Source organism: Sinohyriopsis cumingii, chromosome 8, assembly GCF_028554795.1.
Source record: "Sinohyriopsis cumingii isolate HCF-2022 chromosome 8, ASM2855479v2, whole genome shotgun sequence".
Classification (NCBI taxonomy): Eukaryota; Metazoa; Mollusca; class Bivalvia; order Unionida; family Unionidae; genus Sinohyriopsis; species Sinohyriopsis cumingii.
In genome coordinates, this window is record NC_142968.1 from 64,687,438 (window position 1) to 64,708,112 (window position 20,675).

General features: G+C 35.0%; 1 protein-coding gene across 6 annotated transcripts in view; it reads left to right on the forward strand.

The window, feature by feature from the left end:
• LOC149793697 (uncharacterized) overlaps positions 1 to 20,675 on the forward strand; it is a 120,140-nt gene that overhangs the window by 31,989 nt on the left and 67,476 nt on the right. For 3 of the 6 annotated variants that reach the window (XM_089967688.1, XM_089967689.1, XM_089967690.1), the window contains 9 exons: positions 1,380 to 1,512; positions 2,044 to 2,141; positions 3,533 to 3,754; positions 7,860 to 7,977; positions 9,480 to 9,656; positions 11,676 to 11,795; positions 14,961 to 15,083; positions 18,875 to 19,018; positions 20,276 to 20,344. In XM_089967688.1, coding sequence (XP_089823814.1) covers positions 1,380 to 1,512; positions 2,044 to 2,141; positions 3,533 to 3,754; positions 7,860 to 7,977; positions 9,480 to 9,656; positions 11,676 to 11,795; positions 14,961 to 15,083; positions 18,875 to 19,018; positions 20,276 to 20,344 — 1,204 coding nt within the window. The remainder of the gene's footprint in view (positions 1 to 1,379; positions 1,513 to 2,043; positions 2,142 to 3,532; positions 3,755 to 7,859; positions 7,978 to 9,479; positions 9,657 to 11,675; positions 11,796 to 14,960; positions 15,084 to 18,874; positions 19,019 to 20,275; positions 20,345 to 20,675) is intronic. The other 3 variants (XM_089967691.1, XM_089967692.1, XM_089967693.1) reach the window with 2 other exon arrangements.

Below are 20,675 nucleotides of genomic sequence, written 5' to 3' on the forward strand. Positions count from 1 at the left end.
AAAATGATGTTTCTAACACAACTAACACTATTTTATTGGAAGATCACCTGGAAGTTGGTGTTTTTGGATGTATTCAGAAATAGCTTTCAAACTGTGTTTCCTACTCGAAGTTCAGACAAAAACGACAAAAACCTCCAGGTGTTAATGTGTTAAAAAAATAAAAAAATAATTATTTTTTGTACCTCCTCAATAATGGAAATGCAAAACATTTGGAAGGAGAATTTCAACAGTATGACTCTCATAGCAAAAGATTTCTTCAGCTTGACCCAATCAGTGGATGGTGGAAGCATGCCAATGAGGGTTAACTGTACTACACAAGTGTACGCCCAAAAACAACACCCTTTTAATCTGTACTTTGATTCCTGCCATATGATAATCCATTATTGTCTAATATGTGTAGATTCTTACCTTATAGTTAAATGGAACCATAAATATTCTAAATGTTAACAGCTTGTCATCCTGAAATTACTTTTTGAAACAATTTGATCTCACACACACACACACACACACACACACACACACACACACACACACACACACACACACACACACACACACACATCAGATCCTAAGTGTGTATAAAACTTCCAAAATTCTGAAGATTTTTTAAAAATAAATACAATTTGTGTTGACTTACAGAATTTTGGAGTTCAAAATGCCTGATTCATTGAGAAACTAAAATGTCACGTGCACCTGGGGTACAAATAGCTGGAGAGTTTGCATTAGGTGTCTGATTCTGGCTGTTTGAATTGTCATGCTAGCTAGGGACAGTTTGTCTAGGAAGTGCATGAGCTAAGTTGAGGCATTTTTCTTCTAAACTAAGCATATCCTTTCAACATGCTGTTTGCATTACTTGACAGTTATCCTGACATTGAATGGTTTACATAAAATTAGTAATGTTTTACAGCATGAATTGAAAAGTGGTGACACGTGTACTTTGATTTGTCCTGGGTTTCTTCCCCAGTTACAACATGTGCAAGATAAAGTGGCAGTCACCTATCCAAGACTAATGATGTTCTGTCGGTTCTGCAGTTTCTTCCATCTCCGAGATCCACACTGCCTCAATATTTGGTCCACCTCTGAGATCCACACTGCCTCAGTATTTGGTCCACCTCTGAGATCCACACTGCCTCAGTATTTGGTCCACCTCTGAGATCCACACTGCCTCAGTATTTGGTCCACCTCTGAGATCCACACTGCCTCAGTATTTGGTCCACCTCTGAGATCCACACTGCCTCAGTATTTGGTCCATCGACAGTACTCTTGAGAGTACTCTAGATAAATTGTGAAAACATGTTATACAGATAAAGTTAGGAAACTTGGTTTTGAAAAACACAACCAAAAATGCTTTTATTTATAAATTTACCTGTTTTCTTCAGACGTGCTGATCCAGACAGTAGACTTTTAGATGAGGAGGAGAAAAAGCTGAAGTCCACCAATGCTCGCATCCTACAGGAGATGAAAACCAAAATGGATCGTGAACTAGAGGAGGAAAAGAAGAAACTGCTTGAGGTTTCAGTCTTTATCATGTTTCTGTTTCTAACTAAAAATGATGCAAATATGGACAAAACAGGGGCACAACATTGGCTTTAATTTTTGGAAACATTGTTATGATAGTACTTACCAAAGGAATGGGGACTGTCACACATAGGTCCCAAAATCAAAATCTGTCTCATGACTTGAAGTTCAGGTTTATTTGTTCAGATTAGAGGAAAGATAATAGTAGAGAACAATTCAGTGCATGATACCCTGTTGATTTGTTTGAATGCCACACATTCTGTGTACACACCTTTGAAAGATTAAATAATTGCAGATATTTATCTTGTTAATTCAATTTATCTTTGCAAATTGTTCTTGCTAAATGGTGAAATACTGATTATGAAGCAAAATAAAAAAGATATTCTGTGTTGTGTCTCATTAGTAATGATGTATTTTTAAGGTTTTTACACATTGAAAGTGGAGTTTTTCATTTTTTATGCATATTTTGATGACCTGATTACATTTTCTTATTGGGTAGTGATAGCTATTTTCTGTTTGTTTCAGGACAAAGAGTCCCGACTGAGGAAGGTGAAGGAAGACATAAAGAGAGAGCAGCAGGCAGAAGAGGACAAACTCATCCGGGAGAAGAAAGATGTCATCAAGTAAGGAGTACACATTTTTTCTCACCATGTGTTCATAAAGCATTTGAGCATTCAACATAAGTTCAAGCTTATAAGTCCAAAGGTTTTGTCTCAACTCAAAATTTTGTTTAGAAGTATAGAACTTTGAAGATTGTATCAACTTTGGTTTATGTCTGTGCTTACTGGATTTCACCAACTAAGCAGTAACCCTAATGTTGTGTCTGATTTTGGGTAACCAAGCTGTAGCTCCCAGTGTTGCAGTCTTTCTTGAAGTTTTCTGCCATGAGACTGTTTTAAAAAGCATGTCACTATTCCCCCTGAATGGATCATTATAAAATGGGGGTTTTGCCAAAAGACTTCTAATGATGTCCACTTGATCCTAAATGAAAATAGTTCCAAGCTGATATTTGATATGTGTATCACAGCAGCTACTTTGAAAATCTTGTTATTGCTCAAAAATATAAGTTAAATGGAGGAACTGGTCATATCTTGAATTCCTGGAAATCCTATTCACCCAGTAGAGCATTAATCCTTTCAAGGGATTCTTGGTTGGAATTAATTTTGTTGACTCCATGTTTTGGGACATAAAAAAAAAAGATTATTATTTTTTGGTATCCAAAAACATAGTGTAAAGAGGGTCTTCACTACCAGGTCAGAGGGTCATTATTTTAAAGACTTGAATCATTCTTTATTCTTTCAGAGACATTAGTACTGCAGTTTGTGAGGTTATTACTAGTTCACACCTGATTAATTAGAAGAATTTGGTGTCTGTTTGAATGTTATTTTGAGCAGTTCATGGGTTAACTCAAGTTCAACATTTGCTTGCTAGAGGACCAGCTTTGAAACTTGTGACAGAAAAATAATGCCAGATCCAAATGTCTTCAGTGGGAAGTGCATATATGATGTATTCTCACTTACAAGTTAATTCCAGCTGCAAACAACATAAACCCTGATCTGCTGTCATATAATCCACTGGCAGATCAGGGTCTGTGTTGCTTGCTCTACTAACTATTCCTTACAAACTGCATAGCCCAAGATCTTCCAGCACATTATGCAACAGCAGATCTGGGTCTGTGCTGTTTGAAGTTGGACTGGTCTTTAAAGCAAGTACATATGTTGTATGTATTTTAGCATGTCTTCCCAGCATTTTTGAAGTTGGACTTCAAAGTGATTGTGAATTTCCATTGTAGCAGAAACCTTTACTTGTAGAATTTGTTGAAGTAATTGTCAGTATCTGAACAATCCAATTGAGAATTTTGATATGTTTGCATATAAGTAGAATCAAATAGTCGGCTTTAATACAAATGCATTTTATGTCATTATTCTTACAAATATTTGTTTTGAAAATGTTGAACTAGTAAGTCCATTGAAAAATTATGTTGCTTGAATGTATCTCCCATTGTGGTGAACAGGCCAGCACAGGTGTTCCCCTCAACTGCAATAGAGTTGCAGAATTTGGCTGTGCAAACTGAGCATGTTGAACCAGCAGAAACAGTTGATTCAGCTGTGCAAACTGAACTTGCTGAAACTCTGAAAATTCTCAGTTCCGCAATTCAATTTGAGCATGATGAAGCTATGGAAAAACTACATCAAGAATTGGCTGTGAAGCAGGCTGAGGAGGAAACTAATCTGCGGTACTTTTGATGTTGTAATCTGGCATGTAAATCTGTTGTCATGCATCAAAAGCTTCCAGTAGACTGTTCATGACTATTGTAATGCTGAAAACAGAAGTGAATATATTATAAGCATTATTTCAAATAAAATTATTATCTATACAGTACATACATGGATCTTCAGATAAATATCTCAAGAATATTACATGTACTTTCAAATCAGGTTCAGATTACTTTGGATCAGTAGACATTGTAATCAGTAAAAGCATGTTTACTGTTATCAGAACATGTTTGTTTTTTTTCATTTCAATTCCAAAAGCTTTTAATTTAGACCAAGGGATTCTTAGTAATCAAAATGAAACAACTATGTTTCTACCTTTTAACAATTTTGAAAAATGTACTCCCTCAATAGTTCACAAACAGGAATACTGGAATATAGTCCACATCATTAGCTAGCATGTTAGTTCTAGGGTACCTCAGAAATTAAAAGAAAAGTGGGACTTACATGGGGGAGGGGGGTAAATGATCAAATGGAATAATTTTGCTTGGAATATTTGTTACTAAATAGTAAATAGCTTTTTTCTAATGAAGTTGTGAGCTTTTCTGTATAAATTACCTATTTTTCAAGATAACCAATATTTTTTTCAAGATAACCACTCTATGAAAGGTCATTAGAAAGATTACTCTCAGAAGTGTAAGGAAATATTATGCATATCAGCAAAAACTTGGTGTATTTCATTACTGACTTCTGTAGTGACAGTGGATGCATTCTAGTGTTACTGTTGACTCAAAACAGAACTAGATTATTTGTTGGGTGAAAAATGGACATTTATTTCTATAAATGTCATAAATTAACATTCTTTTTATTCTGTCAGTAAGATGACAACTCTGTGATTTCATTCTAAGATATACAAATTTTCAGCATATCCACGATCAGACCTCTAAGTGCCAGTTAGGGAATTTTAAGTTCATTGCAAACTTTGTATAACAAAGTCATGTGTATATATAGATGTCTCTGTTTATTATTAACTCTATGAAGCTAAGGTAACTTTTTAATGGATTCCCATGTTACCCTTTATCAGATTTGCTGATGAGTAGGATAAATCACAGATAAACTTTAAAAACTTTAATTACATTTAAAACTATGTTTGATTGGTCAATTGAATTGTGTTGACTTGACACATGGCTGACTGCAAGTGCTTTATACAGGTAGGCTTTGCCTTTTAATGTTTTGTATTCTACTACCTTTATTTCATTTGATGCAAAAGACGTGGTTAATGTGATAATACCAAGCAGGTCTACTTTCGATTAATTTGTAACAGTGCAAGAAACTATTCTGTAAATCACAGATCAAAACAGTTCTAAAAAAGGTTTGTGCAGAAACACTAGGGGGCATCACTTGGATAGTCAGTTAACACTTCACATTTTGTATAAAAGAGGATATATCACTATGATAATTTTGTTGAAACTGAATTTGGAGATAAATTTAAAATGCAAATTTTACTTTGCTTATTTTATTGGTGTTCATTTAAGAAAATGTTGCCACCAGTAGGCATTAACAAATTTTTCCTTAGTTGATATTTTGTATATATTATTATTTATGTGGTACTGGTCTTTTTTTTATAGAAATAAAACTGAATAAAATATATGACTTCCTATTAAGAATTCTGAGTTTTTTCATGATGTTTATTCCAAATATCTGGGCACATTTTACTATATCTGACAATAAAATGAGCAATATATCATGGTGTCATTTATCAGATTTGGTAGCAATTTTATTAACCTTCAGCAAATAGGGACCAATTGTTTATATACAAAAATTAGGATCCATGCCTGCCCATGCATCATAGGTGAATTTGTGACTTATATGGGTGAACTCAAAAAGGAAGCAGTGAATATCAGGGTTTATTAGTGCATGAAATCCCAGCTAAATCTTCAGTCTTACATTGTTGTCATTGTTGTTTCGATTGATTTTTATTGCAAATTATTTGTTTGATGAAAACTAGCTTTAGTGATGTATTACACCTGTTTTCATTTTTCTTAAGCAGAAATAAAAAGTTTCCAATGTCATCAGTCATTATTTTGTCATGATTGTAAAATCTTAAAATGACTAAGCAAAGCACTGGAAGGAATTTCTTCAGAAATTTAAAAATGATTGTGATGTGAAAATGTAATTTCAAACATTTTTTTCAAGATGGAGAGGTCCATTTGTCCTTCTCTCTCAAAATGTTTAGCCAAAAATAATGAATCACTAATTGAAAGAAAAAGAAAATTTCTATTCAGTGATCCAGATTTGAGTCCAACGTGTATTAAAATTATATGTGATATTTGTAAACAAAACGGTTTAGCAAAATTCAAATGATTTTAATCTGATATTACATTTATATGAAAGAGTACAAACCTTGTCATACAGCTTTGTTCAAGTTGTCTTTTTTATCTCGAGGTCATGTTTTACATTTGCAAACCTTTTCACTTTCATACTATGCACTTTTAAGCCCAAACAAGCCACTTGTAGATATGTAAAAGTGTTGTTTTGTGCAGTTCTCACTGCATGTAAATGTTGTTTTCGTTTTTATCTCTTTTTCTTTTTTGACCCAAATGGCATGATTTTACTTTTGCACCACTTCTATCCATTCTTGTCTGTCCATGAGATAAAAATGTGAACAGAATTGAGTTCATATTGTTTGTATCAAGAACATTTCATTAGGGTTTCAACAGGTTTTTAAAAAAAAACAATTGATTATTCTTCTGCTTTAAATGATTATAATTTAGATATACACATGATTAGTCGTTTGTAATTCACAAAGATGTTTTTCTTGGTTCACTCATTGACTCTTATGACCATATGATGCCATGGCCTCAATCTTGGTTGTCACTCTTTATCTTTTTATTTGCCTGCCATTAGGCAGAGCATGTTATGTTATGTTGTCATCAGTCTGTTAGCAACTTTGCTTCTGCACAATAACTTGATTTCTCTACTGTCTACAGTTAACAGATTTGTGGATGGCTTCCATATAGGAATAAGGCTTCTTGATTTTAGGGTCAACAGATTTAATGTCAAGGTTATTATCACTAAAAGAAGGCTAATGGTTCTGCACAATAACATTAGTTGTCTACTACATAACTTGACTGAACTTTGTGAATAGCTTGTACTTTGGGTATGGAAGAAGTCTATGTATTTTGGGGTCAATGGTCAAGGCCTTTGTGAATTTAAAAAAAGGAGGTTTTCTCACAATAACTTTAGTTCTACATCACAGACCTGAACCAAAATTTGTGAATGGCATGCACTTAGGGTATGGAAAAAGCCTGCCAGTTTTGGGGTCAGTGGTCAAGGTCACTTTGACTGAGGGAAGAAAGATGGGTTTTCCACACAAATTTCAGACTTTGTGGAGGGCTTGCACTGAGGTATGGTAGAGGCTTATTGATCTTGGGGTCAGAAGATGAGAAATCTGGGTTAGTAATGCTGAAAGAAAATTGGGTTTTCAGAATTACTTTTGTTCTAGATTAAGTTCTCTGACCAAACTTTCTTGATGGCTTACAGTTTGGTTAATAAACAAACTTATAAATTCTGCATTCTTAAAGTCAGAAGTCACAATCATGGTAAGTTTAAATTTAAAAAATAATGGTTTCTGAATAGTAACTTTAGTAGGCAACTGCTTACACTGACTACATTCCAGAAATCTTGTTAAAGGTATATACGGATCTTGTATATACGTAATACCAGTGTAAACATCAGTAACTGTAAAAAGAGGAGGGGTCAAACTATAAACATATATATTTAAAAATTAATTATTATATAAAGAAAGGGAATTCTTAAATATAATGGTTGGTAAACAAAATTTAAATTTGACTTTCAGGTTCTTTCCCTGCAGATGGGCCGCCACTGTAGGTGGTCTACCATTCAGTTTTAAAGTTTGTTGAACCTCGGTTAAAATTTGTTGATTTGCACTACGTTGTCATGACTTCCAAGAATAATATAGAAATAAAATTACTGAGCTTATTATGTGATAGAGCATATTTTTGATTGTCTTGAATAAAGTATTTTGTGGGGGGAAATTTTGCAAAAATGTATTTGTTTATATTAAACAGGTGTAACTGCAAATGATGAACTCATGTATATTTTTAGGAAGCAGATGGACGAGGCACTAGAGCAACTAAAACAAGAAGTTAGCTCTTTACATAAAGAGGAACATACTCGACTCGAGGCAGAAAAGAAAAGAGCATTGGAACGTCTTGATAAACAGGTATTATCAGCTGGTTGATTTGTTTACTTGAAATGGTTGTTCTAAGTAGTCACAATGCAAATTTCAGTGTGTACAATTTTTTGGGTTTTTTTTATACAGTAGTTAATAGCAAGACATTTATTTTCTAATTGCCTGTATCAGCTACATTGAAATTTCTTGTCAAAGTTTTCTGAATTCATAAAGCATCATTATGCAGCTTACTGAAAACACAGTGTTTCTTACTGAATCATCTCACAACTTCTGGAATAAAATTTTGGTAAATTTTAGCAAAATAATGAATGTGGTGCTTGATGGAACCTGTTGTTTTTTTTCTTCCAAAGTACGGATGTGAAAATACTCAAACTTTTATACATTCTTGAATTTCTTTATTACAAAGTTTGCAATATGGGCAATTGAATGTGACCCTTTTAAATTGCTTAATTCAGATAAATTTGGGATGCATAACCTGAAAACTGTACTCTAAAGATTCAGATTTTGGAAGCTGGAATATAATGAACTTTGCTCACCCCATTTGCCAGTTAACCAGTTTGTATATGTATACTTTCACCTTGGCAAGGTCAGCAACACTAAATATAGATGGGAGGTATGAAGGAGACTGAAATGGATATATATACCAGTATTTTTTTAAAAAAAACATCAGAGGGTTGGCAATGAAAGAAAAGAAAATTCAATAAGTTTACAAAAAATTGCATAACTTGTGAATGAAATGAAACAAGAATGTCAGTTTCATTTATAACCTGTTGTAATTAATAATAACTGATTGACACACTGTAATAAATGATTGACACACTGTAATACAAGTACTAAAATGTTTGAAAACTATAATATTCACATATTAGGACGGCATAGCAAGGACTAAGCTCATCATCACTCATAGGGATGGAAATGTTTGTTTATTTCAGCTTGACCTAATTCTTTTTTAAGTGTATGTTTAACAAATAACATTCTAAATCTCTCTTGGCTAATTGTCAGTGAAATACAACAGCAGAATGTGGTGTCTATGATTGCCATATTTCCATCAATTAGTCTCTTTCTTTCATGTAAATACGGTACAAAAAAAATCATGCACAGCATTATAGACAAAGCTGGTTTGGTTGCAGAATGGAAGCATATAAAATGAGGCCAATGATCATTCACGATAGATTACTTTGTTCAGAATAATAAGTACAATTAAAATATATGAATCGTAGAGAAAGATTGTACTTATTTAAGGATTTTTTAAAGGCTTCAGGTTTGTGTCAATGCATTAGGCAGTTGTGTTTGTTTGTAATCCACATGTTGGAGATTAAATAAACTAATTAGATGTATTTTGGGTTCATTTTTATGTGTCACCTATTTCTTACAGAGTTTGTCAACAATGTGATGATCTTGTCCATGAGAATGATGGTAAAGTTTCATGTGTTAAATAATTATTGCATGTTTAAAAAGTAACCAATTGTACATCCTCTAACTTTGTTTGTGATTAAACTTTCTGATTGATCTGTCTCTTATTATATTGGAAGGTTGAAGAAGCCACAGCTAATGAGCAGAAACGTTTGGAGCAGGAGAAGAGGAGCACCATAGAAACATTACAATCCAAACACAGGCTGGAATTGGACCGACTTACAGAAGAAGCTCAGAGGAAACATCTAGAAAAGGTGGAAACTACAAAACGGGAACTGAATGAAAAGCATGACAAGGTATTCTCCTAACTTTGTTGTTTTGATCTGCTTAAAATAGACATCAGTCTGGACAATACCATACATACCATTCAGGGCACCATATGTATCATTCAGGCCACCATATGTACCATTCACATCACCATATATACCATTCAGGCCATAATGTATATCATTCAGGCCACCATATATACCATTCAGGCCACCATACCACAGATAAGATGACTCTATTAAACAAGCCAGTAAGACACAAAAGAGATTAAAATGACCACAGATAAGATGACTCTGTTAAACAAGCCAGTAAGGCACAAAGGAGATTAAAATGACCACAGATAAGATGACTCTATTAAACAAGCCAGTAAGACACAAAGGAGATTAAATTGATCACAGATAAGATCACTCTGTTAAACAAGCCAGTAAGAAACAAAAGAGATTAAAATGACCACAGATAAGATGACTCTATTAAACAAGCCAGTAAGACACAAAAGAGATTAAAAAGTCCATAGATAAGATGACTAATAAACAAGCCAGTAAGACACAAAAGAGATTAAAAAGACCATAGATAAGATGACTAATAAACAAGCCAGTCAGACACAAAAGAGATTAAAATGACTGCAGACATGATGACTAATAAACAAGCCAGTAAAACATAAAAGCTGAGACAAAAGTGTTACATAAAGGTAAACTTCTATTGAAAAATTTTATTCTAAAAGGGTGACACCAAAGAAGGTAAACATTATCATACCTACAAGAGTTACTTGAAACTCTAACCTTGCAATAACTGATGATTATAATGTTTGAGGGGTATACAGTGTTAAAATTGTAGACTTTGACTTCTCCCACACTGTTAGAATATGATTGGAGGTATCAAAGGGGAGAATCTTAAAGTAAGCCTATTTGGTGTTTCATGCAAATAATTAATATGTAAAAATGTAAAAAAGACTGCAAATGTTACTATGATATTGACCTGTTATGGTCACACCATTAGCTCACGTTTTCAAATGAAGTGTTCCAAATGATTCTGGTTTTCTCAGACTTGGCTGAAACACTGAGGGTAATGGGATAAACTCACTTAAACTCTCTTACCTGTTCTCATGATGTATTATTATTGGATAGTGTATTTAAGGCATAAACCAATATTTTAAGTAAAACATGGGTCTTTACAGTACATACCTCGTCATAATATGGACATTCCCTCCCAAGACCTCTCCACAGTTATACCACCCACTCTAGTAGGAACTGATTGATGGGATCTATCACTAATCCCTCCATTCATTGAGAGACTATGCATGTCGTCTTGCACCTGAACAAGCAGATGACTGTTTAGGACTTATGTTGTTAAAACAAGTAAAACAGACTTAGATTCATGGGATAACAGTTAGTCTCCTAATGTGCTAGAATTATGAAAGTAACAACATATTTTACTAAAATAATTAGTTTCTCTTAAATATTTTGAGAATAATTTTTAATTAGATATTACTAAGAAAGTTGTTGGTGTTGTAGGGTTTAACGCCATTTTTCAGCATACGATAGGCTATACATGGTGGCCAGTATTAATGGTGAAGGATGAACCTGGTAAAAACCTTGGAAAGAACCACCGACCCACAAGAAGTTACTGGCAAGCTTTCTCACATTAGCCGAATCCGAGACTCAAACCCACGCAGACAAAGGTGAGATGGCAGTGATCCATAACAGAGAGCGCTTTAGACCACTCGGCCACTCGGGGCCCCTACTAAAAAAGACTAGTACAGATTCATCTTGGTAGGCAGGACACCATTATACATGTACTCATATTAGCATGGTGTAGTATTCTTCGTGTGTCAGTAATAAATCTTTCTTTCAGTCTTTATTTCTCCTTTCATTCTTTCTTTCTTTCTTAGATAACTTTGGTCAGCTGCTGAGGTACTATTGCATTCCAGATCCCAAACCTTGGTATGTGGATAGAGCCAGACAAGTACTTGCAAAAATTCGCTTAGTAAGCATTAGACTGAATTAACAATGAGATTGTCTTGATTATACTTGCTCATATTGGCTTTTCAGGACCTCACACTCATACGAGAAGAGTTGAAACGTCTAAATGAGCAAGAGAGGGAAAAGAAAGAACACGAGCTTGAAGGTGCCAAGAAGAGGCAAATGGCTATTGACGACTTGGACAAAGGGGTTAGTAGACTAATATTTTTATACAATTTTTAGAAATATCAGTAATATCTCACAACTGTTTGATTCCTGAAGTCATGTCACCAACATATTTTATAGATTTTTTATGAACGGTATGTTTCTTAAATATGAATATATTGCAAAGATTTTTTAAAGGGATGTTCAAAGGTGGGAAAATAGGCCCCAGTCCAACTGCAAATGGACTCCCTACTGCAAGGTAAATTCCAATATTATCTAAAAAAAATGACTTTCACTTTGCTATCACTTAAATAACATGGTTTGAAGAAATGACATTCACCTTACTATCACTTAAATAAAATTACTCACTTTGCTATCACTTAAATAACATGGTTTTTAGAAATGACTTTCACCTTACTATCACTTAAATAACATGGTTTTTAGAGATGACTCACTTTGCTATCACCTAAATAACATGGTTCGTAGAGATGACTCTCACGTTGCTAACACCTTAATATCATGGTTTGTAGAGATGTCTCTAACTTTGCTATCACCTAAATAACATGGTTTGTAGAGATGACTCTCACTTTGCTATCACGTAAATAAAATGGTTTGTAGAGATGACTCTCACTTTGCTGTCACTTAATATGGTTTAAAGACATGATTTTCACTTAAATAACATGGTTGGAAGACATTTAAATAATATGGTTTAAGGATATCACTCTCACTTTGCTGTTACTTGAATTACATGGTTTGAAGAAATGACTCACTTTGCTGTCACTTAAATAACATGGCTTAAAGAAATGACTTTATTTTGCTGTCATTTAAACAACATAGTTTTAAAAAATGACTTTCACTTTGCTATCACTTAAATAACATGGCTCAAAAAATAGCTCTTACTTTGATATCATTGCCAGCAAATTAATAAATGTATAGTAGAGTGCAATACACCCAATTTGTGAGGATTTGTCTCTGATATGACAAGGCCACAACATACACAATTTGTGAGGATTTGTTTTTAATATAACAATGCCACACAATACACCCAATTTTTGAGGATTTGGCTCTAATATGACAAGGCCACAATACATCCAATTTTTGAGGATTTGTCTCTGATATGACAAGGTCACAATGCACCCAATTTGTGAGGATTTGTTTTTAATATAACAATGCCACAATACACCCAATTTTTGAGGATTTGGCTCTAATATGACAAGGCCTCAATACACCCTATTTGTGAGGATTTGGCTTTAATATGACATCCAAGAATAGGATCCATTCCTCTGAAAATTATACTAAGCTGGCCACCTGTCATAACATTGGATAAATGTAACACCTGCTCCAATCAAATGTAGTGTTGAAAATAATGTATAACAGTTGATTTGGTCAAGCATTGGTCACTTTTGATAAGATGACCCATTAATCAATTTTGATTTCTGTGATAGATTTTGGCTGAAATTCAGAAATGCTTCATTTCCACTATTGGGACAAATGAATAAATTATTAGTTAGTAAGTCATTGATAAATTTGCAGAATCTGACCGGATGATAGGTTATGAAATTTGAATTCCCTACAATAAATAAAAAGATAGGTCCATATGATACTTTCTCCAAACCATTAATGATAATGAGAATACATGTATTAACTTTTCGTGCTCAGTCCAGTTTTCACTGACTCTGAACTGTATTGACTTGGCTGAAATAAAAAAAAATCATTTCAGTGCGGAGATGTGCAGACTTGTGATGGATTTATTCAGTGAAGATATTGCCAACTCTACTCATTTGCCCATTAATAAACTTTATGTTCAGATTTCTTCATGATGGCTAACTTATATCATAGCTGGCCATTCATTATGTTAATTACATAGTTACAAGTCAAAGACAGTAATTCACCAAAATAGGTCATTCACCCAGATAGTTTTACCAAGTAACATGTAAAGCTGCTACGACTTCACTTTCTTCATTGAATTTTTTTCTGCCTGCTATAATATGCAGCATATTATGTTGTGATCCCCAATTATCTGTTACCAATTTTGTTTACACACAACAACTTGAGTTATGTACAGTCTACAGTTACCAAACATTATAGATAGCTTCTCCTTGGGGAAAGGATCAAACTGGTTTCAGGGTCAAATTCAGAGTGACTGTGACTGAAAGAAAATCAATAGTTATGGAAAATAACTTGAGCTCTCCTCCATCTACAGTTACCAAACTTTGTAAATGGCTTATACTTGGGGTAAGGTAGAATCTTGTTGATTTCTAAGTCAGAATGTCAAAGGTCTAAAGTCACTGTGATCAAAGGAATACAAATAAAAACATTAGTTTTATATCACATACCAGGACCAAACTTTGTGAAAGATTTGTACTTGGGGTATGGACGAGGCCCATTGATTTGGGGTCAAAGAGTTGTGGTCATTGTGACTGAAAGAATGAAAATGGTTTATGCAATATAACATTCATCCTAAATCACAGACCTGCAGACTCGGGGATGTAGAATAGGCCTGATGTGATCTCCTGCATCTTGTATGAGGTGACAGATAGAGGCAGGAATGACAGAAGCTCAGTGGTTAGGATGCTGGACTTGCATACAAAACCTAAAGGGAGTGTACCTTACATTCCAAAACTCCTAAAGGGCGTATACCTTACATTCCTAAACTCCTAAAGGGTGTATACCTTACATCATAAAACTCCTCAAGTGAGGAAACCTTACATTATTAAAGTTCAAAAAGGAGTATACCTTACCTTCCAAAACTCAAGTGAGTATACCATACATCATACAAAACCTAAAGGGAGTGTACCTTACATTCCAAAACTCCTAAAGGGCGTATACCTTACATTCCTAAACTCCTAAAGGGTGTATACCTTACATCATAAAACTCCTCAAGTGAGGAAACCTTACATTATTAAAGTTCTAAATGGACTATACCTTACCTTCCAAAACTCAAGTGAGTATACCATTCATCATACAAATCCCAAAGGGAGAGTATACCTTACATTTTAAAACTCCTAAAGGGTGTATACCTTACATCATGAAAGTCCTAAAGGGAGTATCCCTTACTGTTCAAAACTCCTAAAGGAAATATTCCTTACATTATACAATTCCTAAATGGACTATACCTTACATTCCAGAACTCCTGAAGTGAGTATATCTTACATTATGTTTTGCTGGCAAATGTTAGTGAATTATGTAATTTGTATTTTATTTGATTAGTTGGATGAGGTTCTGAGTGAAAGAAGACAGGAGTTGAAGAAGCAACATCAGAAAGAATTGTCCAGACTGCAGGAGGAGCATGAAGAGCAGCTTAAAAAGATCAGGGAGGAGTACAAGGAGAAGGTATCACCTACAAAGGGTGTCCCTTTATTTATCTTTTTTTTAATATTATGTGTTAACTACACTTGCAAACATTTAGCTCATTGCAGAACTGATATTACCATGCTCACAAGGGGTATTTGAAAAGTACTGAAAATTGTGATAACTTTTTTGTTTCTTTGAACCTGTCTATAAATTTAATGCCAATCAGTAGACAAACTAACATTATGTTAAATGGCACACGCAACACACCAGACAAATGCAGATGTACATGTATGACATAACATCAGTAAATGACCATGATCTGAAAATGTATGAAAATGAGAACATTTCTGCTGTGGAGAAAAGAGCAGACTGTAAAGTCCAATATGCTCTTAGGGTACTCACCGACTGATATGAAGGCTATCTTGGATACAATTTATATATGTAATTTTCTGTCCAGTAATACAATTTGGAGTGGTTTCATTGATTGTAGATAGCTGATCAAAAAGAGACTTTGGTTGAAATCAACATCTACTTGCAAGATTTGAAAAGCATAACTGGAGACATTTTGATGAGATTGTCACGCGATAAAATATGGATTTACTCTGTACTCCATGCAAGAGAAAACAGTAAAATGTAAATAATAGAATACAAGCAGAGACCACAAGTTGCTCAGTTAGTTCAAATGTCAGGAGTGTTTTATATAGATTAATAGCTCTCCTCTTTGAATTTGAAGTAAACAGTTGTTCTATCCTCATTGTCGGTGTCAATGTTGACATCTGTATTGGCATCCACAGTGACAAAAGCTTGTAAGCTTGTACATATGTACACCCTCAAGGAATGTTGGCCATTCTTTCTTCATGGGTTTCATAGCACCTACTCCAGGGGATGGGGCTGAGGTGTCTTAAGTTGTACATACATGTATATTAGTGATATATCTTGGTTAAGTTCTTGCATTTAGCTCAGTGTTTGCAAGTGGTTAGAGCGTCCACCTTGGATGCAGGAGGTCGGGGTTTGATCCCCAGCCAAGTCATACCAAAGACTTACTAAAATGGTACTAACAGCTGCCTCACTTGGCCCTCAGCATTAAGAGGTTAGTGTTAGGACTGGTTGGCCTGGTGTCAGGATAAAGTGACTGGGTGGGACATCATGCTACATGTCTGCGGCATGATGCCCCAGTGCTAGACATCACTATAAGCTGTTACACTGCAGACATCATAGCAATATGACTGAAAAATTGCTAAAGCTACGTTAAAAATCCAAATCACACTCACACACACACACACACAAGAAGCTCATTGTGACCTATTTTTCTTTTTTTAATATTTGCTTTGGTTAAGTTTTTGTATTTAGTTTATGACCACATGGAATTCAAGCATGTTGTGTGCATTCTGTCCTGCCTAGAAATATGATACTTGGTGAGTGGATGCATCTTGACAGGTTGTTCATCCTTTTTGTCAAAAGAGGTCTCTGAGATCCATATTTTGTGTTCAGTGACTTTCTTCAAATTTTGTGTTAAAGGTTCATTGTTTGGATGCTGTTTATGTTCAGATTATAAAAGTTGATAATTGGATACATTCTGTTACTTCCATGCCCTTGAAACCAAACAAGGTCACTATGACTTACATCATATGCTTCACTAATATTAACAAAGTATTTATGTTTATTATCAAATTGATTAGTCTATGCTACACCTGTATACATCCTACAATCAGTCTTATATACCATCCAAGCAAAGTCATGTTAAGGATACTGCTGAACAGACTAAAACCACAGGTTGAAAAGATCAATGCCGAGGAGCAAGCAGGGTTCAGAGCAGGGCACTGCACAACAGAGCTGATCTTCAACCTCAGGATATTGTGTAAAAAGTACCTCCAACACCAGCAGGATCTGTACCACATCTTCGTGGATTTCAAGAAGGCATTTGACAGGGTAGGGCATGCAGCCTTGTGGGCGACCATGAGACTGTACAACATCAATGCCAACCTCATCACAGTAATAGAGCACCTCTATGACAAGGCCACCAGTGCAGTATACTTCAGTGGCAGCATAGGGTACTGGTTCAGAATGACAGTTGGAGTCAGACAAGGCTGTCTGCTCTCTCCCACATTACTCAACATCTTTCTGGAGAGAATCATGTCAGATGTGCTTGAAAAGCATGAAGGGATGGTCAGCATTGGAGGCAGAACAATCACCAACTTATATTTTGGCGATGACATTGATGGACTAATAACAGGAAATGAGCAAGAATTAGCTAGCTTAGTAGAGAGCCTTGACAAAACCTCTGCAGCCTATGGCATGGAAATAAGTGCAGAGAAGACCAAAATGATGACCAACAACACCAAGGGCATCAGCACTGACATCAGGGTCAAAGGTATGAAGCTAGAAACAGACCACAGCTTCAAATATTTAAGGGCAACTGTAACAGATGAAGGATCAAAGCCTGAAGTACTCTCCAGGATTGCTCAGACAACAACAGCACTGACAAAACTGAAACCCATCTGGAACAACAAGAACATCGCACTCAGTTCAAAGGTCAGACTGATGCACTCACTGGTGATCTCCATATTTCTCTATGCCTGCGAATCATGGACCATAACAGCTGACTTAGAGGAAAGGATACACACCACAGAGATGAGATGTTTCCGAAAGATCCTTGGCATCATGTACAAAGACCATGTCATCAATGAAGAAATACAACAGAGGATAAGACAAGCCAATGGCCTCATGATGACCTCCTGATCACAGTGAAAAAACGTAAACTGCAGTGGTATGGGCATGTCTCACGATCATCAGGACTTGCCAAGACAATCCTGCAAGGCACTGTACAAGGAAGAAGAAAGAGAGGCAGGCAAAGAAAGAGGTGGAAAGATAACATTCAAGAGTGGACAGGCTTGACATCGAGTGACTCACTGAGAAAGACAGAAAATCAAGAGGAATGGAGGAAGCTGGTTGTTCGGTTTTGTGCCATACCCCAACCGTCTACTAGACTGCGGGACTGATGATGATGATGATATGCATCCTAGCCTTCTCAGAGGGCCATTTCTTGGGAATAAATATTTTATTCAATGGTAAACTTTACATATGAATGGCTATACATTGTATATGGGTAAACTGTATTGTATACATGGATGAGTATTGGAATTAGGTGAATGGACTGCATGCTTTTCATGTGAGACCTCATCTGTTATGGTTAGTCAAGGTAATTATGATGCATAAATTGTGTATTGCTGGATATCAGTCCATGGTTAGTCAAAACCTCTGACTTTCTCCAAGTGAAATCTGTTTCTAAGGGAGATAAATGATAATAGCTTTTTCAAGCAGATTTTAAGAATTTTGAAAAAATTTATGCAAAACAACAGAGTCAGTTTCTTAATAATTTATCACCTCATCTTTGATATAAATTTTTTTATTTTTTTTCTATTATTTTTGTGTCATGTCACAGCTGGTAGGTAGGTAGTATGTTTGCTGGGTGGCTGAGTGGATAAGTAGGTAGGTGGTTTCACAATCTGTCAGTGCAATACTGATTATATAGTGCCAGTTGAAACTTAAAATATAAAGTTGTAAAATTGTTCAAAGTTTAAAAATACAGGTAAAAGTTTGCACAGAAAGTCTTTTGTTTAAAAAGGGGTCTAAATCACCTTAGCCTGACTTAACTCTCTGCATGTTCATGTTTACACAGTTTGGATTTTTCCAGATTTAGTGTGGTTACTATGATTGAATGTAAAATCCAAATTACTGGTCCAAATAAATTGCATTTAGGAAACCAGCATTTAATTCACTTTATACATTGTATAGCAGATGAAGGCTATTGGATGTTTTTTACTTGTCAGGAGAGACTAGAAAAGAAGCTGCTGGCAGAGACAGAGGAGGCAGAGAGGAAGAGGCTTCAGAAACAACATGAGAAGGACATGGAGGAGTTGAGAAGAGAGCAAGCCAGAAAACATGAGGCACTGGCTGAACAACTTGAGGATGAGGTAAGTTAACTTGTATGAGAAGATTCTAAGATTTTAATTATGATATAAAATAATACACATACAGCATGTAGTGTTATAAGATTGTAAAAGTGTTTTTGTTCCTCTGTTTCGTGGACTTGAGAATTTCATTTTTTCTAGATTTTTTAAAAAGAAATTGAATGTAGTGATCATATTAGACATTAATTTGTGTGTTTGTTGTTGTTGTTGTAGGGTTTAACGCCATTTTTCAGCACACGATAGGCTACACATGGCAGCCAGTATTAATGGTGGAGGAAGAACTGGGGAAATCCCCGGAAAGAACCACCGACCCTTGAGAAGCTACTGGCAAACTTTCTCACATACCCACATTGGCCGAATATGAGACTCAAACCTACGCAGACAGAGGTGAGATGGCAGTGATCCGTAATGGACAGCGCTTTAGACCACTCGGCCACTTGGGGCCCCTGTGTGTTTGTACATCTGTATGTAGGTCCAGATGCCCAAGATTAAGCTCAGTGTTAATTTCTTACTTGCATTTAATAGCATCATGTCTTGTTATTTTTTTTATTTTTTTTAAATATATGTATTTGTTATGCTGTTTAATATATGTGGATTCTTGACTTCTGACAGTCGGTTCTCAAGAATTTATATTGAAGTGTTGCTTATCAATCTATCCTTTTTTTACGTTTATGTGTTCCAGTTAATCTGATGTTGACATAAACTGTAACTCTTAAATATCAAAGCTTGAGAATGCAATTATCACTACGTTCCATTACAGCTTTTACTGTCCATCAGTAAATGGTCAGATCCAAGGATTCAACATTTGAAAACTTGTTACTAACATTTGTAAAATAATAAGTAAAAAGTCGGTATTTGAAAGTTACGTAGCAGTAAAGTTAATTCCAGTATTCTGAGTATCTTGTTAGAGCACATAAATATAAATTAACTGTTTATGCATTTTTACGATATCTATAAATTTACACTTATGTTTAGTGTCGCCACAACACAGTGGTAGTTGTATGTAAAGGGCATGGTAAAAGTACATGATGATAAGAAAAGTACAGAATATATTGTATTGCTACATAATTTATGAATTTGAGTGTTTCAAACATGGCATAACACTAAAGAATTGTATTGATTATTTTAAATATTAAATCTGAGTGCATGATATAAACAGCCATACCCATTGCTTCATATTGTTTCAAGGATAGACATTAATTTCTTTTTGTGATTCATTAATTATGAGGAAGCTTTTTATTTCTTAATTGTGACTGGTAGCCGAAGACATATGAGGCAGATAAAAAGGAAAAGATGTCTGAGTTACAGAGCAGTAACTTAGATGGAGAGGTGAACTGCACTGCATGGAATACAATGTATATTTCAAAGATACCATCGTCCCATGTATTTGCACTGTAATGATGTATAACAGCATTTTATGGTGGAATAATTAAAAATAAAACACTTAGTCAGTTAATGTTTTTCAAGGGCTACCTCTGGTGATGTGGCAAAACTGGCCATTATGACAAGTCTAATAGAATGTTAGCTCATGTATAATTGATAAAAAGAATACCTGGAAAGTGGCAGTGTAAGACAAGTTAATGCTTATTAGAGACAGTATATGCAGTTCTAGCTTTTCTGCTCAGTAGGGTTATGAAAATCTATTAATCATAGGATTTAG